The sequence below is a fragment of the Staurois parvus genome, unplaced genomic scaffold (genome assembly GCF_062004578.1).
Source record: "Staurois parvus isolate SC_StPar_1 unplaced genomic scaffold, SC_StPar_1.0 ptg001660l, whole genome shotgun sequence".
NCBI classification, from domain to species: domain Eukaryota; kingdom Metazoa; phylum Chordata; class Amphibia; order Anura; family Ranidae; genus Staurois; species Staurois parvus.
The window spans coordinates 223048-242205 of NW_028319456.1; the positions used below are offsets into that span (position 1 = coordinate 223048).

The 19158-nt window shown below is 42.0% G+C and overlaps 1 protein-coding gene across 1 annotated transcript in view; it reads left to right on the forward strand.

The window, feature by feature from the left end:
* Window positions 1-19158, forward strand: part of KIFAP3 (kinesin associated protein 3) — a 151416-nt gene that overhangs the window by 26801 nt on the left and 105457 nt on the right. Inside the window, exons 6-9 of the mRNA XM_089663321.1 lie at window positions 8733-8832; window positions 11897-12021; window positions 15285-15383; window positions 18606-18784. Of these exons, the coding sequence (XP_089519447.1) occupies window positions 8733-8832; window positions 11897-12021; window positions 15285-15383; window positions 18606-18784 (503 nt within the window). The remainder of the gene's footprint in view (window positions 1-8732; window positions 8833-11896; window positions 12022-15284; window positions 15384-18605; window positions 18785-19158) is intronic.

Below are 19158 nucleotides of genomic sequence, written 5' to 3' on the forward strand. Positions count from 1 at the left end.
CTGAGGAAAATATTATGGAATCACCATGTACTTTGCAGTTCTAAAACAAACATCTGCATCAGATTACATCTGCTAATAAGTCTAGAGGTAAAGAGTGCTTGCACACCTTACTGAGCTGTTGCACCAAGCTGATTGACATGAATCATGGCTCCAACAAAAGAGATGTCAGTTGAAACAAAGGAGAGGATTATAAAAGCAAGTTAATCATCACGGAATGTTGCAAAAGATGTTGGTCCAGATTTTAGACACAGCTGACTGGGAACAACCAAGAACAAATTAAAAGAGAAGGTTGTAAAAGGGGAGCATACTGGTAGACCAAGAAAGACATCAAAGCGTCAAGCGCCTTGAAAACAGAAAATGCACAATACAACAAGTGAACAAATGGGCAGAAACTGGAGTCAGTGTCTGTGATAGAACTGTAAGATATCGCTGAAAGGAAATTGGATTTACATACAGAAAAGCCAAATGAAAACTATCATTAACACCTAAACAGAAAAAAACAAGGTTACAGTGGGCTAAAGAAAAGCAATCATGGACTGTGGATGACTGGATCAGGGGTGTATCTGCCGCCAGGCAAACAAGGCACCTGCTTAGGGCGGCATTTTTCCAGGGGGGAAGCATCCCCCTCAGGCATAAGGGACCAGTGCCATCTACAAAGGGCTGTGCTCGGGCGAGAGGACAGGCTCGTGTGTGCTCGGGCTCGGGGGGGGGGGGGCATGCTCGGGCAGGGAGCAGCTCAGCTGTGTTCGAGTGGGGGGATAGGCTTGTGTGTGTGTTTGGGCAGGGGTGGCCCACCATGCCATGGCCCTGTGTTGTCACTGTCAGCGCTAGTAGGGGCAGGGAAAGCACGTGATTGGTTGCTAGGACATCGGCGGTCCTAACAACCAATCAGGTGCTTGCCCTATCCCCAGGCCACGACATTCAGAGGAGGAGGAGGGCGGCAAGGACAGGACTTCTTCCAGCTCGTGTATCTGTCCAGAGGAATGAATGGACTAGACCCTGAGGTAAGGGGGGTTGGGGGATCCTGATGTAAGGGCAGGGGGAACTTTGGGGACCAAATTAAAGAGAATGAGCTCCAGGGACCCGGATGTAAGGTGGGGGACTCTGAAGACCATGCTGTATAGGGGGACCCTGATGTACTGGGGGGACTTTTGGGACTCTGATGTAAGGGAATGGGGGAACTCTGGGGACCCTTATTCAAGGAGGGGGATCTGGGTCTCTGGGGGACCCTGATGTATGGGTAGGGTCTATGGGTGGGGGGACTCTGGAGACCATGATGTAAAGGTGGACCCTGATATATTGGGGGGGACTCTTGGGACTCTGATGTAAGTGGTAGGGACTATGGGGACCCAGATGTAAGGAGGTGGGCTCTGGGGGACCATGATGTAAAGAGAGGGCCTATGGGGGACCCTGATGTAAGGTGGGGGGGACTCTGGAGAACATGATGTAAAGGGCTGACCCTGATGTATTGGGGGGGGGGGGACTTTTGGGATCCTGATGTAAGGAGGGAGGACTCTGGGAAACCTAATTTAAGGAGGGGGCTCTATGGGACCCTGATTATAAGGGGATGGGCTATGGGGACCCTGATGCACATAAGGTGGGGGGACTCTGGAGACCATGATTTAAAGGGGATCCTGATTTATTTGGGGGGGGGCGTTTTGGACCCTAATGTTGAGGGGGGACACTGGGGAACCTGATTTAAGGAGGGGGTACTTAGGGGCCCTGATGCAAGGGGAGGGGTTGTGGGGACCCTCTCCTGTATGCTGTCTGCAGTGTCCTGGGGTGGAGCCTAAAGTGGAAGGGGCGGAGTTTACAGATGAAGGGTTTGATCCTAAACAGTGATGAATCACAAATCTGCATTGGGCAGGGGGATGATGCTGGAACTTTTGTTTGGTGCCATTCCAATGAAATGTGTAAAGACGACTGCCTGAAGAAAACATACAAATTTCCACAATCATTGATGATATGGGGGTTGCATGTCAGGTAAAGGTACGGGGGAGATGACAGTCATTAAATCTTCAGTAAATGTACAAGTTGATATTGAGAAATCGGACACTTTTCTTATTCCATGAATTGAAAAAATGTTTGGTGATGATGACATAATTTTTCAGGATGATAATGCATCTTGACATAGGGCAAAAGCCATGAAAACATTCCATCAAGAAATACATATAATGTCAATGGCATGGCCTGCAAATAGTCCGGACCTCAATCCAATTGAAAATCTATGGTGGAAATGAAAGAAAATGGTCCATGACAAGGCTCCTACCTGCAAAGCTGATCTCGTAACTGTAATAAGAAAGTTGAAGCCTGTTTGTCGATAGTTAACCACTTCCGCACCACCCTATAGTAGAAGTACTGCTACAGGGCGGCACGGGTGTGCGAAATGACATGTATACATACAAAATTTTGAAGTTCCGTTTAGGGGGCGTGCACACACCCTACCTGCGCTGCCATTCGGGGTCCTTGGCTGTCAATCATCAGGTTCCGGCCGGTGATTCCCCGCCAGCACCTGGCGATCTCCAAGTATTTCTGACGGGCGAGAGACCTGTATGTAAACAATGCAGATCTCTCCCCTGTCAGCTCCTGGTCAAGGAAATATAGGGGATCCACCGTCACCAACACCAAAAAACACTGCCTCTTACCAGAAAAAATTGACCCCCAAATATGGACGAGTCAAAATGCGCAATGCAAATTCCCAGGAGAGTGGCGTGAACCTGGATATATGTTAACTCCGAGGGAACAAAACTGGACCCAAGTTGTACAAGGATAAACACCCGTAGATCTGATTCCAACAGTAAGCCGTGCTCAGGACACTGATACCAGCCCAAAACTTGAACTTCAGAAATTGGATGTAAGAAAAAAACCTGTAAAACATGAATTCTCTTTATAGAGGACAATTCAATTACAAAGGCAGAAAGAACTTCATAGTGCAGTATTTCCAGAAAGATTTATTGCCTCAAAGTATAGTATAAAACGTACATGAAAATATAAAAAAACAGCATGTCACCCATAGAAATGAATGGTATATTTCAAACCTTAAAGATGGCCGTCACGTTTCGGTACGTGCTGACGTCACGCGTTCTGGCTCCTCCCTATGCGTTTTGTCATCGGTGACGTCGTCAGAGTACTAGTGGTGTACTGTAGTGTTTTTTTTCATGATTTCATAATATTTTCCTCAGAACTGAGTGATTCCACATTTTTTTTCCTCTGCTTGATCTCCAAAAACAGTTACTGACTACAGTTTTCTTTCTTTTTAATTTTTTTTTAAGTGTTTCTTAAAGCTAGAAGAATGGAATGTTAAATAAAAAAAAGTTATGAGTCATGTCTGTGATTAGTTTTTTTTTTTCCTGCACCATTAACCACTTGAGCCCCAGAGGATTTACCCCCCTTAATGACCAGGCCTTTTTTTGCTGTTTGGCGCTGCACTAATTCAAATGATAATTGCGCGGTCATGCAATGCTGTACCCAAACGAAATTTACGTCCTTTTTTTCACACAAATAGAGCTTTCTTTTGGTGGTATTTGATCACCTGTGCGCTTTTTAATTTTTTGCGCTATAAACAAAAAAACCACGAAACTTTTGAAAAAAAACAATATTTTCTACTTTCAGCTATAAAAAATATATCGTAAACTCAAAGTTAGTCATAAATTTAAGCCAAAATGTATTCTGCTACATGTTTTTGGTAAATAAAATCCCAATAAGTGTATATTGATTGCTTCGGAAGTCGCCAGCGACACTGATACAGTGATCAGTAAAAATCTGTTCACTGATCAATGACACTGGTGACAGGGCAGTGAAGGAGTTAACTGGGGGGGGGGGCGATCAAGGGGTAAACGGGATTACTGGTGTACTGGCGGGCAATCTGGCGCTATCTGGGAGGGGCGCTAACACTATCGGAAGTCGCCAGCGACACTGATACAGTGATCAGTAAAAATCGGTTCACTGATCAGTGACACTGGTGACAGGGCAGTGAAGGGGTTAACTGGGGGGGGGAGATTAAGGGGTTAAATGGGATTACTGGTGTACTAGCGGGCAATCTGGCGCTATCTGGGAGGGGCGCTAACACTATCGGAAGTCGCCAGCGACACTGATACAGTGATCAGTAAAAATCGGTTCACTGATCAGTGACACTGGTGACAGGGCAGTGAAGGGGTTAACTGGGGGGAGGGAGATTAAGGGGTTAATTGGGATTACTGGTGTACTAGCGGGCAATCTGGCGCTATCTGGGAGGGGCGCTAACACTATCGGAAGTCGCCAGCGACACTGATACAGTGATCAGTAAAAATTGGTTCACTGATCAGTGACACTGGTGACAGGGCAGTGAAGGGGTTAACTGGGGGGAGGGGCGATCAAGGGGTTTAAACGGGATTACTGGTGTACTGGCGGGCAATCTGGCACTATCTGGGAGGGGCGCTAACACTATCGGAAGTCGCCAGCGACACTGATACAGTGATCAGTAAAAATCTGTTCACTGATCAATGACACTGGTGACAGGGCAGTGAAGGGGTCAACTCGGGGGGGGGGGGCGATCAAGGGGTTAGACGGGATTATTGGTGTATTAGTGGGCAATCTGGCGCTATCTGGGAGGGGCGCTAACACTATCGGAAGTCGCCAGCGACACTGATACAGTGATCGGTAAAAATTGGTTCACTGATCAGTGACACTGGTGACAGGGCAGTGAAGGGGTTAACTGGGGGGGGCGATCAAGGGGTTAAACGGGATTACTGGTGTACTGGCGGGCAAACTGGCGCTATCTGGGAGGGGCGCTAACACTATCGGAAGTCGCTAGCGACACTGATACAGTGATCAGTAAAAATTGGTTCACTGATCAGTGACACTGGTGACAGGGCAGTGAAGGGGTTAACTGGGGGGGGGGGCGATCAAGGGGTTAAACGGGATTACTGGTGTACTGGCGGGCAAACTGGCGCTATCTGGGAGGGGAGCTAACACTATCGGAAGTCGCTAGCGACACTGATACAGTGATCAGTAAAAATTGGTTCACTGATCAGTGACACTGGTGACAGGGCAGTGAAGGGGTTAACTGGAGGGGTGGGGCGATCAAGGGGTTAAACGGGATTACTGGTGTACTGGCGGGCAATCTGGCGCTATCTGGGAGGGGCGCTAACTCTATCGGAAGTCGCCAGCGACACTGATCAGTAAAAATCGCTTCACTGATCAGTGACACTGGTGACAGGGCAGTGAAGGGGTTAACTGGGGGGGGGGGCGATCAGGGGGTTAAATGTGTCCTAGAGTGTTCTAACTGTAGTGTAGTGCTTGTGTACTCACTTTTTGGATGTCTTCTTCTCTGTCTGGAACGGAATGTGTCCAGGCAGAGAAGAATGACATCATATCCTGCCCTGTGTAAATATCAACACAGGACAGGATAGGACAGGGACCGATCATGTGATTTCAGCCAGAAATCACTGGCTGAAATCTAATGATTGATCCCTCCTGGATCGAATCGTATCAACCACGGGTCGGCGGGAGCGCGCGCGCGCCCCCTACCCGCGAATGTGTCGGGAGAGCGGAGCACGTTTTAAAACGTGCTTTTGCGCTCCACTGCCGCCCTGCACACGTATATATACAGTGGCAGGGCGGCAAGCGGTTAAACAATTGAATGAACATTTTCCAAGAGTGGTGACGCCATACTTTTTGCCAGATGTTGTATCACTTTACTAGCTTTATAAGCAACAACTAAAAACATTTCTGTAAGCTGGCTCCACATATATATATTTAACCACTTGAGTACCAGGTGCTGTTTAGAATGCACTTGGATACTGACTCCTGAACTGACACAAATATGGACACGGCTCTGGCCGTGTGTGTGTTTATACTTTCATCAGGGCTGGACAGATGTGTGACACCTTAAAAAGTACAGCTGGCTTCAGGATTGGACAGACTGGCTCCTGAAATCTGTATTAATTCTCTGCCCCTGATAAATACACTCACCGGCCACTTTATTAGGTACACTTGATCGATTGCTTGGTAACACAAATCGCTAATCAGCCAATCACATGGCAGCAACTCAATACATTTAGGCTGGCCATACACTATACAATTTTCTGTCCAATTTCTGCCCAATTTTCTTTAGATATACCTTCAACTGTGTAGTGCAAGGGCCCGCCTAATTGGATACAATTGAAAGTGTTGTTTAGGTTTGGCCTCATATTGTATGCTTTTTGGTAAATCTAAAGCAATTTTCTAAAGAAAATAGTATAGTGTATGGCCAGCCTTAGGCATCTAGACATGGTGAAGACGACTTGCTGAAGTTCAAACCGAGCATCAGATTGAGGAAGAAAGGGGATTTAAGTGACTTGAACATGGCATTGTTGTTGGTTCCAGATGGGCTAGTCTGAGTATTTCAAAATCTGATGATCTACTGGGATTTTTACGCACAACAATCTCTAGGGTTTACAGAGAATGGTCCAAAAAATAGAAAATATTCAATAAGTGGCAGTTGTGTGGACAAAAATGCCTTGTTGATGTCGGAGATCAGAGGAGAATGGGTAGACTGGTCTGAGATGATAGAAAGGCAACAGTAACTCAAATAATCACTCGTTACAACCAAGATATGCAGAATACCATCTCTGAATGCACAACATGTTGAACCTTGAAGCAGATGGGCTACAGCAGCAAAAGACTACACTGGCTGCCACTCAGCTAAGAAGAGTAAATGGAGGCTACAGTTTGCACAGGCTCTCCAAAATCGGACAATAGAAGATTGGAAAAACATTTCCTGGTCTGATGAGTCTCGATTTCAGCTCCAGCATTTAGATGGTACGGTTAGAGTTTGGTGTAAACCACATGAAAGCATGGATCTATCCTGTCTTGTATCAATGGTTCATGGATGTGTAGCCAGCAAATCTGCATCAACTGTGTGATGCTATCATGTCAATATGGACCAGAATCTCTGAGGAATATTTCCAACACCTTGTTGAATCTATGCCAAGAATTAAGGCAGTCCTGAAGGCAAAAGGGGGTCCATCCTAGTACTAGCAAGGTGTACCTAATAAAATGGCCAGTGAGTGTATATAGACTGGGGTTGCAGCACAAAACAGCTTTGTTTTGTTGCCTAATACACAATCAAGTTACATCACACAAAGTTTCAGATATCCATGCCTTGCATCTTTAAAGCAGGACATGCATGCCTGGAATTCTGTCTGTACTGTGACTCGCTTGTTTTTTATGGAAATTAAAGTGGAACTGCATTGCATCTGAGCACCACAAACCAAAAATGCTATTTTATTAATTTTTAATATTCAAAGCAAACTCCCCCATCTTTCTGTGTCTCCATGCTTTATTTTTCTGAGAAATCATTTTGAAAAATATCCCCTGGCATTTCTGGCAGTGGCCATCTTTATTAAGGTCAGATGATTCATCTATCATTTTCTTCATAGAATCCATCTGCCCTTAGCTCAGGTATAAGCTGAGCCTAGAATCCTCCCTCTCCTTCAGAAGACTGCTGGGATGTATGGTATCATTTACCTAGGTATGGAAATCAGGAACTAAATGAAGAAGTGTAAAAAAAAAAAAAAAGTAAATATAATATACTTTCCTATCTATTGACTAATGCTAGCAGCATAAGGATTAAAAATAGTCAGTGGTGATTGAGAGAGTGAAGTTCCACTTTAAGCAAAACTTTCTTTCATGCTGCAGTCTGCAGTTGAACTCTTCTCTATGCGTTCTTGGTGGATTTAGGGACCTACCAGGTTGTTCATACAACACTTTCAAAATGACTGCAGGTGCTCCCTGCCCTCTTGCTTGTTATATATCTGTGTATGTACTGTATGTATGTGTGTGTACCTACACAATACAAGTAAAAAATTATAACTATTCTTTCTCCACATTAGTCTCCAGGTCTCAACAATTATGTCACGTGCTCTTGAAGACTTTGGTGCTTATTGCATGAGCTTTAAACCAGTGAGCACAACCCTTTGAAACCGTAGTGGTAATTTGTGTCCTTGGAAACCCAAATTAATCCTATAGTTTTATGTTATGATAACAGTTTATGAACAAACATTTATTTTTTCCTGTCTGCATAGCAATGTAGCATCAAAAAGGGGGGAAAAGCTCTTCTAAACTGGTGTAAACTTTAGGTTTGAGTTTTACCATTTAGTTTTAGTATATAATGATTCCACTTGAATTATATCATTTTAATCAGAAGATTTTGTTGACTATATCTTAGGGCAGGGGTGGGCAACTGTGGCCCTCCAGCTGTTGTAGAACTACAAGTCTCATGAGGCATTGAAAAACTGACAGTTACAAGCATGACTCCCAAAGGCAGAGGCATGATGGGACTTGTAGTTCACCAACAGCTGGAGGGCCACAGTTGCCCACCCCTGTCTTAGGGTAATCCGCTGTTAATACAAAAATTACATAAAAATCTTTTTGGGGAAAAACAAAAATTTAATTTTTCACGTAGGAAATTCAAATTACATCTTTCTGAACATTAACTACCAAAAAAATCTACGGTAGACCACAAACACTTTGAGTTTGTATTTGAGACATCTGCAGAATGAAAAAAAACACACTCTGGGATTCAAGGTAGATATAGGAGGAAAATGGGTTCTTGAGGTCAAGTGATTAACTACCACCAGTTGATAAAGTCTTGCATTGTGCTCCATCAGTTAAATATGGAGGTTCTCTGAACCCAGTTTGGCATTTAAAAAAATAAATAAATAAATTTGACCCTTTTGATATGTATCAAGATAATTTGTTTACTTCTTTAGAAACTGCCTTGGGAGCCCTAGCGAGAGTGTTAAGGGAAGACTGGAAACAGAGTGTAGAACTTGCTACTAATATCATTTACATCTTTTTCTGCTTCTCCAGGTAAATGTTTCATTTTATTGTAAATGTTCATTGCTATATTGTATAGTAGAATACAGTAGCTAAAATTGCATGGGTTTATATTATGTGATACCTGATCATACCCAGAACCCATAGGGTGAAATCTTGCCACTTAATGTCACAGTGCTTTTTCTACCATTCCACCCCCTGCATGTTTAGAAATACTGTTGTGAAAAAGGGTCTTATTTTTCATACTAGTCCCTCTCGGTGTACAGAACAGCTTTTTATTGACGCGTGATCAATCACATTATGGATGGCCCAAATGGCTTACATACAAAGCTAGAGGTATTGGGAGGAACAAACTACCGCGCTTGAAGAGAATTTGTCATGGAAGTTAAAAAATGCTGCAGATATAAAGTGTTGGCGAAAAAATGCAACAGCCTTCCAACAGCACAATCACACCGATGGGCCCATAGGATTCTACAGGATGCAGGCAGCGTTGGTCACATTTGTGCATTTGTCAGGGAGTGCCAAAACTTTGTCTATCAGAACCAACTAGGATTCAGCCGTGATGGAAGGGTTTGGGAAGCTGATGCAGGCATGTGGGATTACTAGACAGAATGTTAGGTGTGTGTTGGAGACTATTACCACTCACTGTATAAGCTTCGTATAATACTCTCCTAAAACGTTTAAAGCCAAGCTCCAGGCAAACCACTAAATACACAGATTAAATGCATATAAGGGATTTGTTTTTTTCTGAGATTTATATAGCCCTGCCAGGCAGCACTGTCAGGTGGATGACATCACTTACTTTGTTACAGTTATATACTGTAAGGGCTCGTTCACTTGTGTTGATTATGGAGAATGAATCAATGCTCATTAACATGCTTATAACTTGTTTTTATTCTGTTTTTGATGCATTGAAAAAGCTTTATGAATGCTTGATAAATGCTGATGAAAGTGTTGCTTTTGTAGTGGGAAGAGCTTAAAGGAGAAGTGATGTAGAAGAAATGCTCTACTTTGAGGTGTGGTTAGGTTGTGGCGTGCTAGCAGACACCTTTTTTAATTGTGTGCAAGATGGATTCATATACTTTAAACTCTTTGCCACTTGGCTTAGCCCGGCTCAACTTTGCTGAAAAAAAAAAGCTTTGCCACTGGCTCAATGCCTCTGCTGCTACCTGACACTATCAGTATTTCTGGCTGGCTTGATGTTTTTGCCCACAAACAGAAGCAAATGGTGTTACCACATGGCTGTTCTTTACAAACAGGAAGTGACTGGAGTCCTAGTTCTCTATTATTATTTATGGGTTACAGGAACCTCCATTGAATATCCCCCAGTCCCCAGCTAACACTTTTTTTAAATGCTTTGCTAACACGCCATAAATGCTGTAGGTGCAGTTACAGAGCATTACCATTGAAATCAGTAGAGTCGGCTGACAAACGTCGATGCCCTATAAAACAACATGCTGCAAAATTTTTAACACAGTGCAACACAACGAAACGCCACTGCTCCTGTGTAGCTCACTATGTTGTGCCCATTGTAATATTCATGGCAGGCATTGAAGGGTGGTTATGAGGCTTTAAAAATGCTGAATAAATATGGCTTAAACACATGGTATCAACACACCTGTAAACAAGCCCTAAAAGGAAAATAGTGGTGTCATCTCTCCACACCCAGCCTTCAAAGGATGGACAATGAAAATGCCCCAACAGACTGATTGAGGTCATGTCTTCCTTACTCTCCCTTCTCCTTTTATCAGCATGTTGCTTGTCAGCATATTTGCATGCATTACACCCGCTTAGGTCCCAGTCCTGCCCCTCTTTCTCTGAGTACTGCTGAATAGGGGATTGCAAGAGACTGTGGCTTAGTAGTTAGTACATACTGTATACTTTGCAGAGATGGGGTCCTTGATTCGAATCTCAGCTACTATCTTCATGGAGTTTGGATGTTCTCCCTGTGTTTGCTTGGGTTTTCCCTCAGTTATTGTGCTTTCCTCCCACACTCCAAAAACATGCTGGTAGGTAATTTTCCCTAGTATGTGTGTACAAGTTTGCTATTTACGTGTATTATCACATTTTGTATGCCTTTCCCAAGCCTGAGTAATAGGAGAGGATTGGGGAAAGACCTGGTGATCTACCTTGCATCCAATTCACCAACACAATAATATGGCTCTAAAGCCAATCAGGCATTGTGCCCAGGAAACTAGACCATAGAATTTCTGAGAATCCTATAAGACTGAATACAGAACTGTCTTTTATGTCTACTTGGAGTTCAGATTTAAGTCTTTTTTTCGTGAACGTTATAGATTCGTGGTCTCCAAACTGTGGCCTAGGGGCTGGATGTGGCCTTTTGCGTGCCTTTATCCCACCCTGGGGGAACTATTCCTCCCAATGACACCACTGATGGTGTACTGTTCCTTCCACTAACATCAACAATGGGGCACTTTTCCTCCCACTGATACCAACAGTGGAGCGGTATTCCTGCCACTGATACCAACAATGGGGCATTATTCCTGCCACTGATACCAACAATTGGGAACTATTCCTCCCACTGATACCGACAATTGGGAACTATTCCTCCCACTGATACCGACAGTTGTGCAATATTCTTCCCACTGATACCAACAAATGAGGCACTTTTCTGCTAATACCAACAATGAGGTGCTCTTCTTCCCACTGATACCAAGAATGGGGCACTATTCCTTCCATTGGCTAAAACCAATGATGGGACATTGCTTACTGACACCAGGGCATGTTCTACCCCCAGTGGCCACAGTCCGAGCCCCCCTAAAGCCTGAAGGACCGCAATTTGGCTCTTTGTTTAAAAAGTTTGGTGGTCACTGTTATAGATAAACCTTTTTGAATACACACTACTACTACTGTTGCAGCATGTTTTTGTGCATTTGGCAACTTTTACCTTCTATATAGGGTCAAGAGTGATGAGTCAATGTCCATGTCATTTGCCCCTAAAAGACATTTATTTATTTATTTTAGTAGATTTGATTGAGAAACTTGACCTTGGGCACATGTCTAAAGTGTGAAGGACAGATTTAGAATTAGAAATTAGTTTGCTGAACATAATTATTTGTTACATGTTTTCTTCCAGTTTTTCTCAGTTTCATGGATTAATCACACATTACAAGATAGGAGCTCTCTGTATGAATATAATTGACCATGAGTTAAAGCGTCATGAACTCTGGCAAGAGGAATTAGCCAAAAAGAAGAAAGCAGATATCCTTTTAGCAACTTACAGTTATAGTCTTACTTTTCTGTTTCAATAATCTTTATTGATTTTTCAAAAGAAGCATAGAAAATTACAGGATACAAAACCAACAGTAGTATGAGTGTATACATCCATGACACTTCGGAAATACAGTTGGGCGAACTAGAAAAAGAGAGCATTCCAGTGTTATTACCGGTAAGCTACACAAAATGTATACCTGCTATCATGCTATAGGTCAAGTGTATACAACTGTCTTCTGTGACTGTAAATTTATCAGTAACGCAATGGTCAACATACCAGCAGAAACCAATAGACAGGATATATGTTAAGAAAATAAAGTGAGCTGGTGGGGGCAACTGACCATAAAGCCAGGCCCCAATCAGGAAAGCTGCTCACAAAGATTACCAATAGTAGACATGCCTAAAGGAAAGGTATCCATCCCAAAAAACAGGAGTATCAAGAGAACTACACAATATGCAGTGTTGTTGGTAAGAGAGTCACAAGAAAAATGGGAAAAGGAAGAAGAAAAAAAGATGTGGGAGAGAAAAAGGAAAAGGGAGAGGAAGAGAGAGAAGTAAAAAGAAGAGAGAAGAGTCTTGTCCAGGAGCCCTCCATCAGCCACGTATCCAACTGCCATTAAACATCTTGGACTTGTAAATAAGAAAGCCAGGGCTTCCAAATCTTGTTGAAAAGTTCTTGCTTATCCCTTAAGACACTCACAATCTTTTCATTAAGCATAAGCCAAGTCAATTTGTATTTCAGCAAAGCCAAGTCAACAACTGGGCTTTTCCAAGACGTTGTAATGGCATTTTTGGCCGCTAAAAACATAAAGTAAATTAGGGTCTGTGTATGTGTCGGGATGTTATGCACCGGCATGTTCAACAGCGCAATCCGAGAATCCCTGGTAATATTGATCAGCCTAACTGAATATATCAAGGAGTGAACACGTCCCTAGAAACATTCAACCTTAGAGCGTGTTCATCAAATATTTAGGGCCATTCCCACATGCCCACAGCCCCAAAAGCAAGAGGATGAAGAACCTGGAAACATTTTTGAGAGGTATTCCAGTACTAGATAACATCTAGAGTAAACTTTAAAACCCACCTCAACCAGTGCAAACATTCATAATACCATTATAAATACGGGCGGTCAAGGTTTGCCAATCTGCGTCATCAGGACTCATGTTAAGATCTTTCTCCCATGCCAATTGATAGGACAATTTGGAGGATGGGGCAACAGTTTGTACAGTACTGAAATTCACCCTTGTTGCAAGGTAGCTCACACACATCTGTTCTCAAACACAGTTTGTAAAGTAAGGTCATCGCTCGGCTTTTGAAGAGAGCGTAAGTAATGTAGAATCTGTTCTAGATTAAAACTTTCAGAGGGTGGTATCTCTAAATGCTGTATAAAGTATAAGAAAGGGCAAATGCCTTTATGATAAATGAATTAGCCTATCTTATATAATCCATTGTCCATCCACCAATGGAACTGGTGAGATTGTAGGCCTGGTGAGAACAAGGGATTATTAAAAAGAGGGGTGATCGGGATGTGGGGGGATTGAAGGGGCTAGCTCTTGCAGGAAGAGTGCCATAAACTTATGGAATGAGAAAGGGTTGGGCTCAAAAGTGCTTTGTGATGTTTGTTAGGAAGCCAAAGCACCAATCCTATAGGTAGTGGGGAGCAGGCTTGGGCTTCTAAAGACACCTAGTCTGGCCTGTAATAGGAAAAATTTAATTGACACATTTGGGTCAAATGTGCCGCCACATAATATTACAGGAATTTTACTTTTATAATCCTTGCCACTTGTTTTTTTTTTAACATGATATACTATATTTATTTTAGTGATACTTCTTTTATATTGAGTATCCTGTTTATAAAGTGGCAAAACAGATGTTATTCATTTTGCTTTATTCCACTAATCCTTTTTTTGGTAGATTATTATACTACAAAATCCATATTTATAACCCTGATGAATACTTAGCAGAATAATAAACAGTTAAACAGATTTTTCAGTATTTTAATTTTTTTACAGCGATTACAGTAACAAAATACAATGCCTATAATTTTTCAGCCACTCCTTTTTTTTTTTACCATAATCGATTAAAAACCGGGGATGAAATCCCATTTATTGGTGATTTCTTGTTGTAATTTACATATTCAGCATTTTTGCATGCAGGGCTTTATAAGTAGATGTGAAAATGACCACTAATATGGTAAAATTACTGAGAACTATTGTTACTGTATGTCCTAAGAAGGTAGATGCATTGTGATTATTGTGATATTTCAAATTATTGAGGATATTTGAGAACTCTTAGAATTTCGCAGCTTGAGTTTATTTGTGTGAACATTATATGAGGATAAAAGACTGCTGTTTTAATGCTTATATTGATTAAGTGGAACTTAAAGTATAAGTAAAGGCAAAACTTTTTTTAGTTTTGGATTGAATGAAAAGGGGTTAGAACACCTGTCAGGTTATTATTGCTGTCTGTGCCCCTGTTTAAGAGATTTACCCTCTCTGTTTGTCCTGTTTACTGTTCTCACCAAGAGTGAAAATGAAAGGAAATTACAAATTTTGGGTTCTCACCAGAACAGGGAAAGAGGTGAAACGTCCAATGAAGACACCAGTTCTAATGACCTGGGTGACAACCAGGGATTTCCTCACATTCAAGGCATTTCTTCTCTCTTCCCATTTTGCTTATGTGATAGGAAGTGCAGAGAAGACTCCCCAATGGGACACAGATGGAAAAAAAACTGACAGGAGTTACAACCGTACATTACTCTGTCCCAAATGAAAAAAAATAAGTTTTGCCTTTAGTTCTACATTTCCTGCAAATGCTTTACCCCACCCTTTTCATTACATCTGTATACTTTTACATAGCCATGAATCTCAGACTAGGTACTGCTACCTAGTAGTACCTTCTATGTTTTAGCAGCCAGTGGTTGCACATTTATTTATATGCTCCAGTTGCAGCCACAGACTGTAATGGCTGTCCATGGATCTGTGTGTATGCATATTAAAATTATAGGGAGGATGAAGTGGGGAGGAGTATTTGTGGGGGCATTATATTGAAAAAAAAAAGTTCCAAGAAATCTCTTGCTTTTTTTATTGTGAAACATTAACATTCCGCTTATGGCATTATCTGTTAAATCCTTTGCTTATATTTTTTTGTTAAATCTTTTCCCTGTTCAGAATGTTTTTAGTGCATAGCTGATTTTGACACCCCCTTTTTAGTACACTTTTTTTACTGATTTCTTTAACAAGTTCTAATACTGGATGATGATCCTGATACCCCATCCTTAAAAAAAGAACATGAGAAAGCATACAAAAAATATCAAGGACTTCTTGTTAAACAGGAGCAGCTTTTACGGGGTAGGTACATCTGATTATTTTTGCATATTATTAACTGTATGGGTAAGCATGCAGAGATCAGGAACAGAAGGGGTGAGGGTTCTCCTAATGTCAACCTTTTCTTTATTTTAAAGCAGTAGTTAACTCTGCTATATTTTCTTTTCTTTTTAGGGCTCTCAGGTGGGTTATGCCATAATGTGCCAGTGTGCACAGCATATTCGCACATTATGGCAGACTTACCTGTCAGACTATGCCCTCAGCCCCGCAGTGTTATCAATCCAGTAGGCCCCTGATGCTTCCATCTTTGTTTTGTCTCCCTTCCAGGTTCTGTGCTTTTGGCTGTTTAAACAACTGGGCTGTGATGATGTCACTCCTGCGCATGCACATGGGAGTCACATCACCGTGCCACAGCTCTGGGGTCATAAATGTTTGCTGAGCTGTGCTTGTGTGGCTCAGTTTACAGACGACTGTTAAGCAGGAGGAAATATTTATGACGGAAAAGATGGATAGAGTCTCTTCTGTCATTAATACACTGCCTGTCACTACTGCTTTAAGGCTCCATGCATACTGGGCATTTTAATAATGCTGGTAATGTTAGATGTGTAAAGTCACGTTAAAAACATGAGTTTTTCAGCGTTTTTTTATTAGCATTTAGTGGCGTTTCTTTCGCGTTTGTGTTTTTTTCGCTTTTTTTTAGAGGTTCTTTTTAGTAAAAAAAATGTTCAAAAACACTAGTTTGCCATATTTTTTCATCGTTGGAGTGCTTTTACAGCTACACAACTCTAGAATCCCACTAGTTCTGGGATTTTATTACAGCCAAAAAACGCCCCTGCCAAAAAAAGTTAATTACAGTCTATGTGTGCATGGACACATAGGATAACATGCTGGGGAGTTTACTGGCTGTAGAAAAAAAACATCAAAAGCCAAAAACAGCCGCTGTAAAAACGGTTCATGAGGACTTAAGGTTAGTTTCACCTTCATACCAAATATTTAAGGATGAGTTCACAGCACCCTCCTCACTTTTTCAGTCCCTACTGAATTTATCTCCCATGCTGATATTCTTCCATCCAATCTGTACATTTTTAAAGTGATACATTCGCTATATATGGTGTCCAACAGTACACAGAACGTGGAAATGCAGTTATTTTAGTAAATATAAACTGCTAAATACCTTTTCTCATCAACAGTGTATAGAAGTCTTGTGACTTCTATCAGTGTCCAGCTGAGCACTGGTTAAAGCTTGTAGGAGGAGTTTTCATTCTGCTGTGACTGTCCTATGAGGCTGCATAACCCTTTACCCTCTGTCTGGACAGTGTCGATTGGCCCTGTGCTGATCACATGCACCCTCCCAAAGCAAAAAAACAAACAAACGCTAGCAATACACACTAAACTGAGCATGTGCGGGGTGACTCCTAGAACTCAATACTATCAGCAGGTGGATTAAGGGCAGTAGAAAGGGGGGATCAGAGAAGACCGGATCAAACAGCCTTTTTACACAATACGGAGGATTAACCCCTTAGGTTCCACAGTGAGCATAACAGGCATGCTTTACTGCATATATAGACTGCTTTTACTGTTGTGGGTTTAGCAATGCTTTAAGCTCTGTTCATGGCCCTGTAGGCTGTGTAGTAGCATGATGCTGGCAGTAACTAGTGATCATTTGTCATTGTGGTCATGTAGCAGCGCTGACCAGTCTTTTTCTGTTCTAAGGTAAGAGACTCTGATCAGTCTGGACTGGCATGTGACTGTGCTGACCAATGAAGTTTAGACATTGTCAACATTATGCTGGTGCATAGTTGCCGTGTGTAGGGCATTTAAAAGTGTACAGATCGGTATACTGCAGACATGGGCGGTAGAAGATTATTGGCACAGCAGATAAATACAGTGGCCGGAGGAGTGGAGAGTGTGTTGGAAATTCATCTTTATTTTTATTTTTTTTGTGTGAGTGCAACCCACTCTAGATTTACCAACAGCTCTGTAGTGCAAGCTGTTACAAAACTAGATATACATTGAACTGGTGTTACTGACATCCCCGGTGACACCAATACAGTGATCAGTGCTAATAAAAAGCACTGACACTGTACTAATGGCACTAGGCAGGCGATTAAAGGGTTAACTGTGTGCTGTTTTACTATGTGGGCTGTGTGTGTGTTTCACTGTAAGCACACTGCTTTGTATGGCTCTGCTATGCTGACAGGGGAGAGATCTGTATTGTTTACATACAGGTCTCTCACCCATCGGTAATACTCGAAGATCGCTGGGTGCCAGCGGGGAATCAGTGGCCGGGACCCAGTGATTGACAGCCAAGGTCGCATGCCCCCCACCTGGAACTGCAAAATTACGTGTGTACATATACGTGATTTTGCGCACCCGTGCCACCCTGTAGCAGTATTTATACTATAGGGTGGCTCGGAAACGGTTAAATAAATACACAATATTTTTTACGCTTATGCTAAAATGGGTGTTATTTACTAAAACTGCAAAAATCTGGTGCAAACAATCAGCTTCCAGGTGTTATTGCCAAAGCCTAATTGAACAAGCTGAATTTAGAAGCTGATTGGCTTCTATGAAGAATTGCACCAGATTTTGCATTCTCCAGGTTTAGTAAATCTCCCCCAGTCTAGTGTCAACAGTAAGGCCCCTTTCACACGGGTGGACCGATCGGGTTTGCCTGTCAATTTTTAGGCAGATCATTTGGGCCCTCCAGTTCTCTTCATAGAGAGGAGGATGTAAACAGACATGTGACCACTTACACCTGCCTACATCCGATCCTGTCCGCTAAAAACTGATGAATCGGGATCCATTCCTCATCCATCTAGCAGATCAGGTCAGATATCAGTCAGGTGTAAACCTACAGGTGGCCATTTACGTTTGACCACCCATAGAGGACAGCAGGCAGTGTCTGTGTCCGTATAAGCAGAGTGGACATGGACCCGTCATCCACTTGGTCAGCAGGGATCAGTGGACAGATTCCCCACTGAGCAAGCAGACTCCTAGCAGAGTCAGCCCCCATGTGAAAGGGGCCTAATACTGGTTGTGTTTAATTACCAAATGTGTACAAATTCAAAAAGAAGACAATTTGTGGGGAAAGCAAATTTCCAGTCCTCTGTTTTCTTTATGGTGAAATTTTTGTTTAAGATGTTTGTTGATATATAAGCCTTACATTTATTTATTTATTTATATTTAAATATGTAAAATATGCCTATTTACTGCATTCAGCCTAAAATACTTTTTTTTTTTTAGTTGCTCTGTATCTGTTACTTAACCTTGCTGAGGATACTCGCACTGAACTGAAGATGAGAAACAAGAATATTGTTCATATGCTAGTGAAAGCACTGGACAGAGATAATTTTGAACTTCTAATTCTTGTGGTATCATTCTTGAAGAAACTTAGTATCTTTCTGGAAAATAAAAATGACATGGTAAGTTTAGAGCAAAGCAGGATTTATTTGGTTTTATAACACGCTTCATAATTGCTTCATAAATATTAATTTTGAATAAACGTCCAGGTAAAAAGTTATTCTAAGAACCCCCTACAATCCTTTTCACTTTGTTTCCATTTTGGATATATTTATTATTAACGTGGCTGCCATGGATTAGTAACTGTTTCTTTAAGCATGTTTTTCTTATCCTAAAACTTACACTTTAAAGTGGTTGTAAACCCTTATATATTCTTAGTGAAGTTACTGGCCTCAGGCGATACACAGAGATGACAAATCCTCCTACCTGTTTATAGGCAGTCTTCCCTTCTCTACATCCATTCAAAGTGCTGAATTTATGAACCTTGCCTGGGAGT